Source organism: Gobio gobio (assembly GCF_949357685.1).
Source record: "Gobio gobio genome assembly, chromosome: 3".
Classification (NCBI taxonomy): domain Eukaryota; kingdom Metazoa; phylum Chordata; class Actinopteri; order Cypriniformes; family Gobionidae; genus Gobio; species Gobio gobio.
Window position 1 is genome coordinate 14,960,031 of NC_137099.1, and position 12,659 is coordinate 14,972,689.

At 37.5% G+C, this 12,659-nt stretch overlaps 1 protein-coding gene across 1 annotated transcript in view; it reads right to left on the reverse strand.

The window, feature by feature from the left end:
- Nucleotides 1-12,659, reverse strand: part of dmd (dystrophin) — a 156,900-nt gene that overhangs the window by 121,938 nt on the left and 22,303 nt on the right. The window contains exons 6-10 of the mRNA XM_079813126.1: nucleotides 12,031-12,203; nucleotides 11,598-11,716; nucleotides 8,115-8,293; nucleotides 7,602-7,736; nucleotides 5,499-5,690 (exon numbers count right to left, since the gene is read on the reverse strand). Of these exons, the coding sequence (XP_079669252.1) occupies nucleotides 5,499-5,690; nucleotides 7,602-7,736; nucleotides 8,115-8,293; nucleotides 11,598-11,716; nucleotides 12,031-12,203 (798 nt within the window). The remainder of the gene's footprint in view (nucleotides 1-5,498; nucleotides 5,691-7,601; nucleotides 7,737-8,114; nucleotides 8,294-11,597; nucleotides 11,717-12,030; nucleotides 12,204-12,659) is intronic.

Consider the following 12,659-nt stretch of genomic DNA (forward strand, 5'->3'; position numbering starts at 1 on the left):
CCCGCCTATAGGCGCGCATTACTAATGCGCCCTTTAAATAACACAAAAAATACTGCGCTATTGACTTTAGATCAGGTTTTTGTTGGTCAAAGTCGTTTTCAGTTGCCTCAACATAGCAACAAGCCAACAATGCACCTCGGTTTCAGACCAGCACGCCCATGGGCGAACAGATGGGTGAGTGCATTTGCTATTTAAACAGCGTGGCGCTGGACGTGAAAATGATAACTAGCAAAAAAAACTTGCGTTGTGCCTGGCGTCGCATTGCGCCAGGTGGATGATAGGGCCCAAAATGTATATTAAATTATATATACAGTATATTTATACATTTTGCAAGGATGCATTCAATTAATTAAAAGTAAAACAATAAAGACTTTTACAGTGTTACAAAATATTTCTAATTCAAATAAATACTGTTCTTTTGATCTTTCTACTCATCAAAGAATCCTGAAAAAAAGTATCACAGTTTGAACTAAAATATTAAGCAGCACAGCTCAGTTTTCAACATTGATAATAATATGAAATGTTTCTCGAGTAGCAAAACAGCACATTAGAATATTTCTAAAGGGTCATGTGACACTGAAGACTGGCGGAATGATGCTAAAAATTCAGCTTTGCTATCACAGAAATAAATTACATTTCAAAATACTGTAATAAAATTTAACAAATGTTACCATTTTTAAATGGCCTCAAACAGGCAACAAAATGCACAGCAGAACCATCAACAAACAAAAATCAAAGCAATAAATTATTTTAAGAACTCTTAACTCTTCATTGTTTCTTTGTCATCTAGAAGAAACTCTGCACATATGCTTTGACACCTTCTTGCAATAAGTTTTCACTCAACATATCACACCATTCATCCAGCCATTAAATATCCCCAGATAACTTTTCAATTTACACCCACACAAGGCACAGTTTGATCCTTTGACTCCCAGATCAACCATTCTAAAAGATGTTAGACTATGAAACTGAGGGGAAACACTCAATACCATCTGTCATGAATGGAGAAATCTGATTTATTCAGAGACGGTAAACACAGGGGGAATACGCAGATCTGGATAATAATAACAGCCCACAACTTCATGGATAATACATCTTAGTCCTAAAACTTTCAGACAATATCCTTCACCCCTTGGGTTCAAAGTTAGTTTGAAGAAATTAATCACCTGTCCGAATTTAGAGCCGTTCCTATACGTCTCACAAGTATAAAACATCACTCTTATATTGACCAGATGTCAACCGAAGTGCATTTCTTAGACAATATAGACTTAGATTTAAATGTATAGACAAACAAAGTTTGAAATTTATGAGTAGATATGAGTAGGTTTTAGAGCAAACATAACAAATGCAACACTATAATTTGGACAAAACTAGTTATTTGCAGTGTTGTAATGCATTACTAAGTAATGAATTAACGTAATTTAATTACTTTTCCCTTGAAAAACAAAAGTATTACTCTATTTCCCTGTAATTCAATTACAGTAACTTCTGATGTAATTGCATTTTAGTACCGTCTATACCATAGAACATTAACATAGAAGTAAAAATAGTTGATACAATGTTTTATGTCTATCCCTGTATAGTTCAACTGGTCAAGATTGATTGGGGATTCATTTAGAGAGAGTAATTAATACAGTAATCTAATTACACTGTTGAAGATGTGATTAGTAGCTAGTAAATAATACAATTTGAAATTAGACCAAATTAAATTTAAATTAGACAAATTAATGTTTATTGTTGAATAATTCTAACTTTTAAAAGATACTTATTTAATCAACTAATGCCTCAGTAAGAGCTGTAAATATAGTCTGGACTAATGTTTCTCTGCATGCCCTTCAACCTTGTGCAAAGGTTGTATCATAAGACTCTGAGCTTATGTAGGAATCCAAAGCTGCCGAATGGCAGCTAAAGCTTATGAAATCACCTCAAATACAGCTAGCTTTAGCCTTTCCCGGAACATCTTCACCTCTAGAGGCAATTGCTATAGCCTGCTAATGCTAAAAATACATAGGACATGACAATATTGTCTTTTTTAGGGTGTAGTCCTCCAAAGTTTTGCTCTGAATTAGTAGACTAACATGATAACTGTACATTTGTCCTTCTGGAAAGGTCCTACTAATATGCTTTGACATAATTGAGACGTGGATTCAAGTGATTTGAATTCTCTTTTTCACCTACCAATAATAATTGATTTTTTTTAAATGCAGCAACAAAACTACTTTTTTTATTAAGTCAAAAGAAACACTGAGTTATTATGTGATAATGTTGTCAATGTCTGAAATGCCTGCTAAAATGGTAAACTAAATTGTGTAGTCAACATTCACAATTATTTGAATGTTAACTGATACCAATTTACCACCAACTACGGCTAGTGCAGCCATAACTTCTCCTATGATTTCTTTAATTTACCTTTGGAGAGTCCAGAGTTTCCCACGGAAGCATTAAGGACATTAAAGTCGCAATGTAACGAAAGCAGCGACTTCTGTATTGACGCACATCTGAGGGAAAAGGATTATTGGTTCTATCCACATCCGTTGTTGATTGGATGAAGCTTGCAGTCGATTTTATGTAAGGGGTGGGGTTTAAAGGAACAGTATGTAAGTTTCGCCGCTAGAGGTCGCTTATTCAAAACAAAGGCGTATCTTGATGACGCCGTGAATGAGTGTAGAATCATGGGAGTTGTATTCTTGACTCTTCACCTCCACAGCCGATGGAAATCAGACGGATTCGGGCAGAAATCATGTTCATGAATGAGCGAATGTATTAAAGTTTTATTAACGTACGGTGGTATGAAGCAGGATGTGCCGAGAGCCCTTGGGAGAGAATTCTAATGAGAGAGACCGACGCGAAACACCGGTCTCTGAGCTTTTATTATGCTTATGCTGCAGTCGACGCGTCTGCTCTTTTCGTTGCATATATGGGGTAATGCATATATGGGGTAATTTACATGGTTAAAACAATCATACTAAATACATTTGAGTGTGTTGAAAGTTATGTCATATCTAGGGCTGTCGATTTAATGGGTTAAATAGATGAATTAGTTATGGTAAAAAATAACGTGTTAAAATTATTAACGCATTTAACAATTGCCCCGCCCCGGACTTATTTAGGTCATCTTACATTTCATACAGTTGATTGATAAAGAATATGATGCAGGGAAACAACTCACTGTGTGATGAAGCCTATAGAATGCAGTTAGAATGTCCCTAAAATTCTAGATATGGAGCAAAAATGCCGTTTTAGTCTCAGGGCGTTTTTACACTGGGCACGTTTGTTGTGTGGTCCGTGTCAGAGCGCGATTACTGCAGGCGGTGCTATGCGCGAATACACTGTAGGCTCGTATCCAAGGTAAATCATCAACACTTAGGCCTGTCACGATAGTCAATAAATCAATTAATCGCACAATAAAAATAAAATAGCTCGATAATTTTTCCGGCCTCGATAATGTCCAGCGTCTGTTTTTATATCCATTTTTGCCGAGCATCACATTATATGATCACGCTCTTATACATGTAAATGCTTCTAAGCGCGACAAGACACAAGAGAATGCGCTGAATGTCAATGTCCTGTCTGTGTGGCTGCGTCTCATGTCAGCTAATCCACACACACACTCGACGCACAGACAGACTCACGTCAGTCTCCTGCTCACATCGAGTTCTCTTTTGCTCTTGAACAAACAATAACAACAACATAGAGAATTTTGAGTATTCTCATATTAGGAGTCTTAAATTAGTTAAATAATTAATTAATTAATTTGGAGAGTAACTGAAATTATTACAATATCAAAACATTAAAAACGTATTAATTGTGATTAATTACAGAACATTTTTTGATTAATTAGTTCATTTTTTTTAATCGATTCCCAGCACTACCTAAGACACAATCATCCGTTGCAGTTTTCCAGCTGTTTATTCAAGAGCATTTTTTTGTTAACAGACTGAGAGTCCATTGCTTTTTTTGTTTTGATTGTTTTTGTTAATTTGTTGTGGATATTTTAAATGCTTTCCGTTTTCAGTGTTACATAGTCTTTAGAAATAAAAATGTATTGATCTTTGAAAAGGTGTACCTGCATTATTATGCCATTATCATTATTTTAGATGAAAATGGACTCAGAACAACAATATTATCGTTTATCGCAATAATTTCTTGGCCAATATATCGTCCAGCAAAATTTGTCATCGGGACAGGCCTATCAACACTATCATCCCTTACATGTGTTTTATTGAACTAAATACATCGTCATCAGATAAAACGCATGCGCAGGTTGGTTTTCTTGTGCACCCGAGTTCGTGTTGCTTTCACATTCATGTGAATCGCGGCACAGCTCAAGCGCAATTTGAGCATTCAAACTCAGACCACCTCCTTCAGACAGTGTCGGGCTCGGTACCACAGAGCTCAGCTCACCCGGGTCCGCATGACAGCTTTCACATTACCAATTTATCATGTGAACCGTGCTCTGCTATAAAACTAAACTGCCAGAGTGAAAAAAATGGCCTCACATTTACATCATAAGCAATATCAAACGAGTTCTGTTTTTCTGTCCAGAATAACTCGAGACGAGTGCAAATGCGATGCTGGTCTTATACAACAGTTTAATAAAATAAATATGCATGTTAATATTGTGTTGTTTTAGACACAATGTTTTGCTCAGTCTTGCCAACGAAAATATAAAGAAATGTTTTTAACGATCGGGTGAACCAATGATTCAATGGACCATAAAGAGAACCATTTACTTCACTCACAGTCATGTGAACGAATCGAATGAATGAATGACTCAATGACTTACTCAATTAGACATTAATTGCCACCTACTGGCAGTTTTAGTTTCTTATTTAGAGTATAATTTCATTCAAAATAATTTCATATTTCCATATTAATAAAAACAAAAATTAAAAAGGTATAGTTCACCCCAAATTATTTTCTTCTGAAGTTACTTTTTGTAATGTATATTTGAAGATTTTAAATAATCTTTTGGGAGTAATTTCTTAGCCAAATTTGAAGTGCGATTAATTTGCGATTTATTAATCGCCACATCGTGTAATTAATGATGAGAGACGTGTTGCACTTGTTGCAGTAATCTAGATCGATATTATAATATCATATTAATAAAAACAGGATGACTAAATGATTGTTGCTAAATGACATGCAATTCTTTTTAAAATATATTGTATGATGGAGAAAGCTCTCTCTGATTATGCTATGTTAGCCACTTGACAAAATAGCGTTGTCTCTGAGGCATGGTAAAAACATTATGTTTTCTGTTGATAAATGTATATCCAAACAGTTGCTCGCCTGTCTAATAAAATCCATTCTATATTAAAGCGTTTTTGGTGTTTCCATGGTTTCTACGGAAATCATTGAAATGTAAAAGTTAATGCAACATTCTCAAACAATACATCACCAACCGAGAAAAAATATCACCTGTGACCAGCAGAATCATCAACAAACACATCTACTTTCACCTCAAATGCTTTAAAAGACAAAAATTGGCGAATTACCTCATGGGTATGAAACTGCTCTTTGACTTCTTCGACAAAAGAGGAGATGGGTGGCTGTGCTTGCAAGCTGTCCTCCGCAGAGAGCAGCCAGGTCAGGACCTCCTCCAGGGCACTCTGGTAGCTTTCCAGTTCATTTAGCCCCTGTGGCAGGGGACTGGGGGACGGTCGCAGTTCATCAGGCTTGTCTGGAGACTGCAGGCAGATAGACGGGAGACAAATCGGTTAGATGATGGTATGGATTTAAAAATAATAAAGATATCGAGTTTTTTTGTCTTTAAATCAAGACTTGCCTAAAGAGAGTATTGGCAATGAGGCGGAAGGAGTGGTTGGCTAATCATGTGTATACGCATACGCTTGTCGCTAAAGCCCCTAGAGTCCTTCTGGCGGTTTCATCCTCAAAAGCTGGGTGATCTTTAAAGTTAGCCTTCTAATTTTCTTTTCCTGCTTTGGGAAATACCCTCTGCTCTTGTATATGTCCCGAGTGAAATGCTCTAGCTGACTGATAATATCAGGGTGGTTTCAGATTGAATTTGAAGATTGTGAGGGGGCTCATGGAGTTATGATTTACAACTTGGTTTATTAGTGGTGCCTGTGGTGTTGCTCATATTCAAATAAATTCCTAACCATAAGTATTCAAATTTGGTGCATAACTTTGCACCATTTGGACTGCTGAGGAGAGGTGTGCTATTACTTTTCTAGACAACCTTTAACCCAGTTTTCACTTGACGGACCATGAAACAGGCAAAAAGAAAAAGAATCTCATAGACTGACAGTAAAGGAGAGACTTGAGTCATATCTTAGTGACCAAAATATCTTTTGGGTGACTAACCACCTAGCAACTATCCCGAACACCACAGTAATTTGCTAAACAACACTCAGAAGACATTAGCAACCACATATCAAGGCCTTGACAGCCACCCATAACACCCTAGAGTTTTGCTCCAGTATTATTTTAGTATTATTTATGTACTATTATTGTATTTATTCATATTTTGAATTAAAAAAAATCAGTTTTTACTGTAGTTTTAGTCATTTTTTCAATGTGCTGTTGTCAATTTTATTCATTTTTTTTATATATTTCAATGTAGCTTTAATGAATATTTATTTCAATTAAATCGATTTATTTCAGACAGTTACCAAGGCAACATTTCTATATACTCTATATATAATTCTATATACTAATACTTATATTTTATTTCAGCTTTATTCCAAATACCGAAAATGATTTTTTGTTAACAATAACAACACTGCTAACAACAACAACGGATTTGCACGACTCTATGGAAGCCCATTTCTGTCACAGAACACATTTTTTTAAAAGATAATCGCAACTTTTTATCTCACAATTGTGAGTTTACATCTCGCAAATCTGACTTTTTTCTCAGAATTGTGAGATATAAACTCGCAATTGGGAGAAAGTCAGAATTTTATTCTCAGTAACGCTAACGCCGTTGTAACGGGAGACACAGTAATTCGTTTGATTATTCGTTACTGAAAAAAATTATTCCATTAGTAACGCTGTTTATCTATAACGCTGTTATTCCCATCACGGCTTATTGCATATACATTTGTAGGAATTTCCCTTTCAGAAGCAAAATTTATGGGAGGAGTATTTAAATTAGTCATGCGAGGTGATTTACTAAGGTTTGCGCTAGTCAATTTACTGGTATTTGCGCCATTATTTACTGCCCCCCAAAAAAGCATGTCTTAAATTTGCACTGCTCTTGGTAGATGGTGTTGGTCATTATGGAAATTATCCGGTTGTGTCTGTGTTCTTTAATTTGTGTGTCGTCAGTAAATCACGCACAGAAATTTCCACTCCCATCTGTGCTTCTTTGGAATTGCTCTCTCATGCTAATTTGCCCTGTTTAATAGTAAATCTGACCCACCAAAAAGTCTCTCCATCATGTAATTTCCTCATTGTGAATCTATGGCATTTTTTGTCAGTTTTATTATCTGGCAAGCAAAAATTGTAAATTCGATCAATAACTTAGGACAAGCGAGCAAGTGAAGTGTGACACCACTGATATCAGTCGGAGGTTGTTGTACACACAGCTGCAATGCCTGGCAACAAGGAGGATCCTGCAGTCAACAGAAACAAACCTGTGTGGTGAGAAACTTCCTCTGCTGTTCAGGCGTCTTGACGTAGGCAGCTTGAGTGAAGGCATAGCTTTTGAATCGAGGCTTATAGGAGGGAGACGGGCTGCGAACGCGACTCTGGGCCACACTGACTGTGATCTAAGAGAGATACAGAAGACAAGAAAGACTGAAAAAAGCAAAACAAAAGCCACAGAGATGGATGGAAACAGAGGAGAGTTGAGTGATGGAGCGATAAGCTGGATATGGCAGTGAGAAGGGCGATGAGGACGTTGGAATGCAGAGCAGCAAAATTAGATCACAAATTGCAAAACATAATTTAATGTCAGCTGGCAAAGTGTGTTGACAAGATAGATGTGCATTCTACATCCTGAGAACGTCTAAAAACCTTTTTGAAACCAGAGAAGTCTAATGCTTTCATAGTAGACGTATGTGGCGCCAGAGATAATGGGCCCATGCATTATGATTACAACATACCGTTCTAAACTCTGTGTATCTATGAGTGTGTGTTCCTCTGACCTGCTGGGAGTAACGCTGTTGGGTTTGAAAAAGGAAGTGCTCCTCCTTGGTTACTGTAGTTCGAGGGAGGGTCTCCACCTCTTGTATGGCCTCCATACTCACGCCATGGGGCATCACTTGGAACAGGGAGGTGACGTACATAATAATGGATTTCTTATCAGGATGAGCTGTAGCAACATCTGTGAAGGACAAAAGAAATTACTAAATTGCGTTAACTCCTAGAGGAGACATTAGATAAATGTGAGAAGCAGAATACCCCAGCAAACATTTGCTTTCCATTTAAAAGAATGTGTCTAAATAAATGGTATGTATACTATTTTTCAAAGTTTTGGGGTCGATAAGATTTTTTAAAAATGTTAATGTAAAGTCTCTTATGCTCACCAAAGCTGCACTTATTTGATCAAAAATATAGTAAAAACAGTAATTTTGTGAAATATTGTTACAATTTTATATAACTGTTTTCTATTTTACAATATTTTAAAATTAAATGTATTCCTGGATGGCAAATCTGAATTTTCAGCATCATCACTCCAGTCTTCAGTGTCACATGATCCTTCAGAAATCATTCTAATATGCTGATTTGATGCTCAAGACACATTTATGATTATTATCAAACAGTAATATTTTTGTTGAACTCAGTTCAAAAGAAAATTGTGGATCAAAAAACTGACCCCAAACTGTGAAAATGTGTACATATAACTGTCATTTAATTATATACAGTACAGTGCAAAAGTCACCATTCGATTTGTTGTTTTAGCAATGGTATAATGTCCTTATATAATTATTTCTCAGTCTCTTTATTAGAATACAACCAGAAATGTGTATGCAGTATTAAAAAAAACAGGGAGAAAAACAGCTTCTATAGGCTATGAAGTATTTAGTGTGATCTTCCCTTAGACTTGAGAAATAGCAGGAACCTGGTTGTCGTAACCCTAAATGGAATGCAACCCTAATTAATACCATTGCTAACACCTGTATTTGTCCTACTATTTCATATCAAAATGACTTCTGTGAAAAAGGTCTATTACACCAGGTAGAAAATGCTGTATGAGTTTAATTTATTGGAAGGCTTGCTAATGAGACTAACTTTCAATCATATCAATCCATTTAAAATACCAAAGATCACAGGAATTGACAGGCATAAAATCATAATTTTGAATGAGCAAGGCCACTCTCAAAGGGAAATCAGAAAACAACCTGGATACACTGTGTGGTATTCAAGCTGTTATAAAGAAACTTGAAGAATCAGGAGAGGTCAAGGACAAAACAGGCCTGGAAGGCCAAGAAAACGTTCTCTTTCTGAGAGTTTCTTCTTTGAGAGACCGGAAGAAGTCCAGCAAGGACCTGGCTCAGCATCTGGCTGCTTCATCCTCCTACAGTCTGAAGAAGCTTGATCTGGAATGGTCTTTGTGGAAGCATAGCAGCAAAGAAATCACTTTTTCGGAAGGGGAAGATATGCGAAAGCTCACAAAGATTGCGATGAAGATCAGCGGAAAAGAGGATTATGAAGTGATGAATGACATTTTTGGGTCCAGTCGTCGACAATACGTGAGAAGATGATTTGGAGAGAGATGGAAGAATGAGTGTATGCGGCCTTCAGCGAAACATGGTGGAGCGTCTGTCCCTCTGTAAAAACAGCTGACTAAACACTGGTAGTCATGGATTTGCCTCCACAGAGTCCAGACCTGAATATTATAGAGGCAGTATGGGATCACCTGGAGAAATAAATAAATAAAAAGACATCTACATCTAAAGAAGAACTATGGGAAGTGCTGAAAGAAGCCTGGTATAATATACCAGAAGATTACTTCTGAAAACTTCAGGAAAGTCTCCCCAAAAGAGTTGCTTAGTGTGCTTAGTGTCAAGAGAGGTCACATCAAATACTGACTTTTGCCTAAAGAAGCCATTTTTTTTTAATTGTGTACATATTTCCTGTTTGTATCTTAATAAAAAGACTGAAAAATAAATATGGATGGTCATTAAAACTTTGCTAAAATAATAAAGCTGGTGGTGGCCTAAGCCTTTTGCACAGTACTGTATCCACCGATCAGGCATAATATTATGACCTAATATTGTGTTGGTCCACCTTTTGCTGCTAAAACAGCCCTGACCCGTCGAGGCATGGACTCCACTAGACCCCTGAAGGTGTGCTGTGGTATCTTGCACCAAGATGTTAGCAGCAGATCCTTTAAGTCCTGTAAGTTACGAGGTGGATCGGACTTGTTTGTTCAGCACATCCCACAGATGCTCGATTGGATTGAGATCTGGGGAATTTGGAGGCCAGGCCAAGTCAACACCTCAAACTCGTTGTGCTCCTCAAACCATTCCTGAACCATTTTTGCTTTGTGGCAGGGCGCATTATCTTGCTGTAAGAGGCCACAGCCACCAGGGAATACCATTTCCATTAAATGGTGTACATGGTCTGCAACAATGCTTAGGTAGGTGGTATGTGTCAAAGAAGGACCCAAGGTTTCTCAGCAGAACATTGGCCAAAGCATCACACTGCCTCTGCATGCTTGCCTTCTTCCCATTGTGTCTCCTGGTGCCATGTGTTCCCCCAGTAAGCGACGCACACTCACCCGGCCATCCACGTGATGTAAAAGAAAATGTGATTCATCAGACCAGGGCACCTTCTTCCATTGCTCCGTGGTCCAGTTCTGATGCTGCATGGGCACCCTGACTGGTCTGCGGCTATGCAGCTCCATATACGTAACAAACTGCGATACACACGGGCCAGCCTTCCCTCCCCATGTGCATCAAAGAGCCTTGGCTGCCCATGACCCTGTCGCCGGTTCACCACTGTTCCTTCCTTGGACCACTTTTGATGCTGATCACTGCAGACCAGGAACACCCCACAAGAGCTGCAGTTTCGGAGATGCTCTGACCCAATCGTCTAGCCATCACAATTTGTCAAATTCGTTCAAATCCTTACGCTTGCCCATTTTTCCTGCTTCTAACACATCAACTTTGAGGACAAAATGCTCACTTGCTGGCTAATATCTCCCACCCACTAAAAGGTGCCGTGATGAAGAGATAATCAGTGTTATTCACTTCACCTATCATAATGTTATGCCTGATCAGAGTATAAACTACAGACATTTTTTATGGACTTCGGTCCATAGGAAAGAAACATCATACAGTACATAGAGCTCTGGAAAAAAATAAGAGACCACTTAACATTGAGAAATCAAGGTTAAGTGGTCTCTTAATTTTTCCAGAGCTGTATACTGTATATAAGATCTCTGTCATAATTTTTCTTTCCTTTGGATACATTAATAGAGAACAAGTTACAGGTGGTACAAGCTCAACTATGAGTTAAACCCCCATAGCATAAATTATGTGATGAAATTCTGTTTAAGGTGTTGATGTAACAAGACATTTCCTCTCATTCAAAAAAGACGAAACTAAAAAAGCCCTGTCTGTATTACTCAGAACAACTTCAAAGGCTAATGTGAACAAGAAGAAGAAAGGAGGAGGTCATACCCTCAGGGTCCAACAGTCGGTCGATGCCTAAACTCTTCTCTGCAACGTTAAAGGCATGATCCAGTCTCTCAATGGCATTATCCTGTTGCTCCACCACACTCCAGTTAAACAGCTCCGGCCTGGCAAAAAAAGAAAAGAAAGAAGATACAGCAGATGATGTAATTAATATAAGATAGTTAACTTATTTTTTTGTGCACATGCTTGAAATAGCTAAAAGCAGATCGAAACAGCTGGTTCATTACCCAAATGAACTACACGGAAAAATAGAAAAACAATAAGCCATAATCAGCTTCAAAAATTGCTTTAGGCCAAGCTAGTATTCAACCATGCAGTTTATGACCAATGAATATAAAACATTCATTTTAAATTTCATTAGACGTGAAGGCAGGGATTTCTGTGATTTTCAAAAAAAGCACCCATAATATAACAGCACCTGTGGCTGTGAATGAGAGCATTGAAGGCAAAACCATCCGTCCAGCTGCTGGAGAAGTTGACCACATTGATGTCTTTGTAGTTTTTAGTGGACTGCCTGACCCAACTTAACAGGATCTTTTCACTGTTGGTCTGCTGTAAGTCTGCCATGACATCTTTCATCACATCCTTAACCTGTGTGGTAAAAGAGAGGATGCATACATATTATCAGAACACTGACAAAGATAGCAAACATGACATGATAAAGCTCATATTTAGAGACAGACTATGTCTGAAACAAGAATATGTGATATATGTGATAACAGTAACACCAATGCACTATGATATGTGGGCAGGGCAACATGGTAATACTATGTTTTTGACACACAAAAGCAAAACTGTGATCTTTGGACATGTCCTGTACCTTGGTAATAACATTTCACAAGATGAATATGGTATATATCCGTCAGTATAATGATGCATATCAAAGAAAAAAATGTATATCCTGGTTGGAAGTGTACCACAGTAATACCATGGGATTTGAACTTTGAAATGCCTAGCAGTAAATACCAGGTACAAGAAAATGGTAATCAGTCAATACCATGGTATACCCAACCATTCAAAAGTTTGGGGTTTGAAAGATTTTGAAAG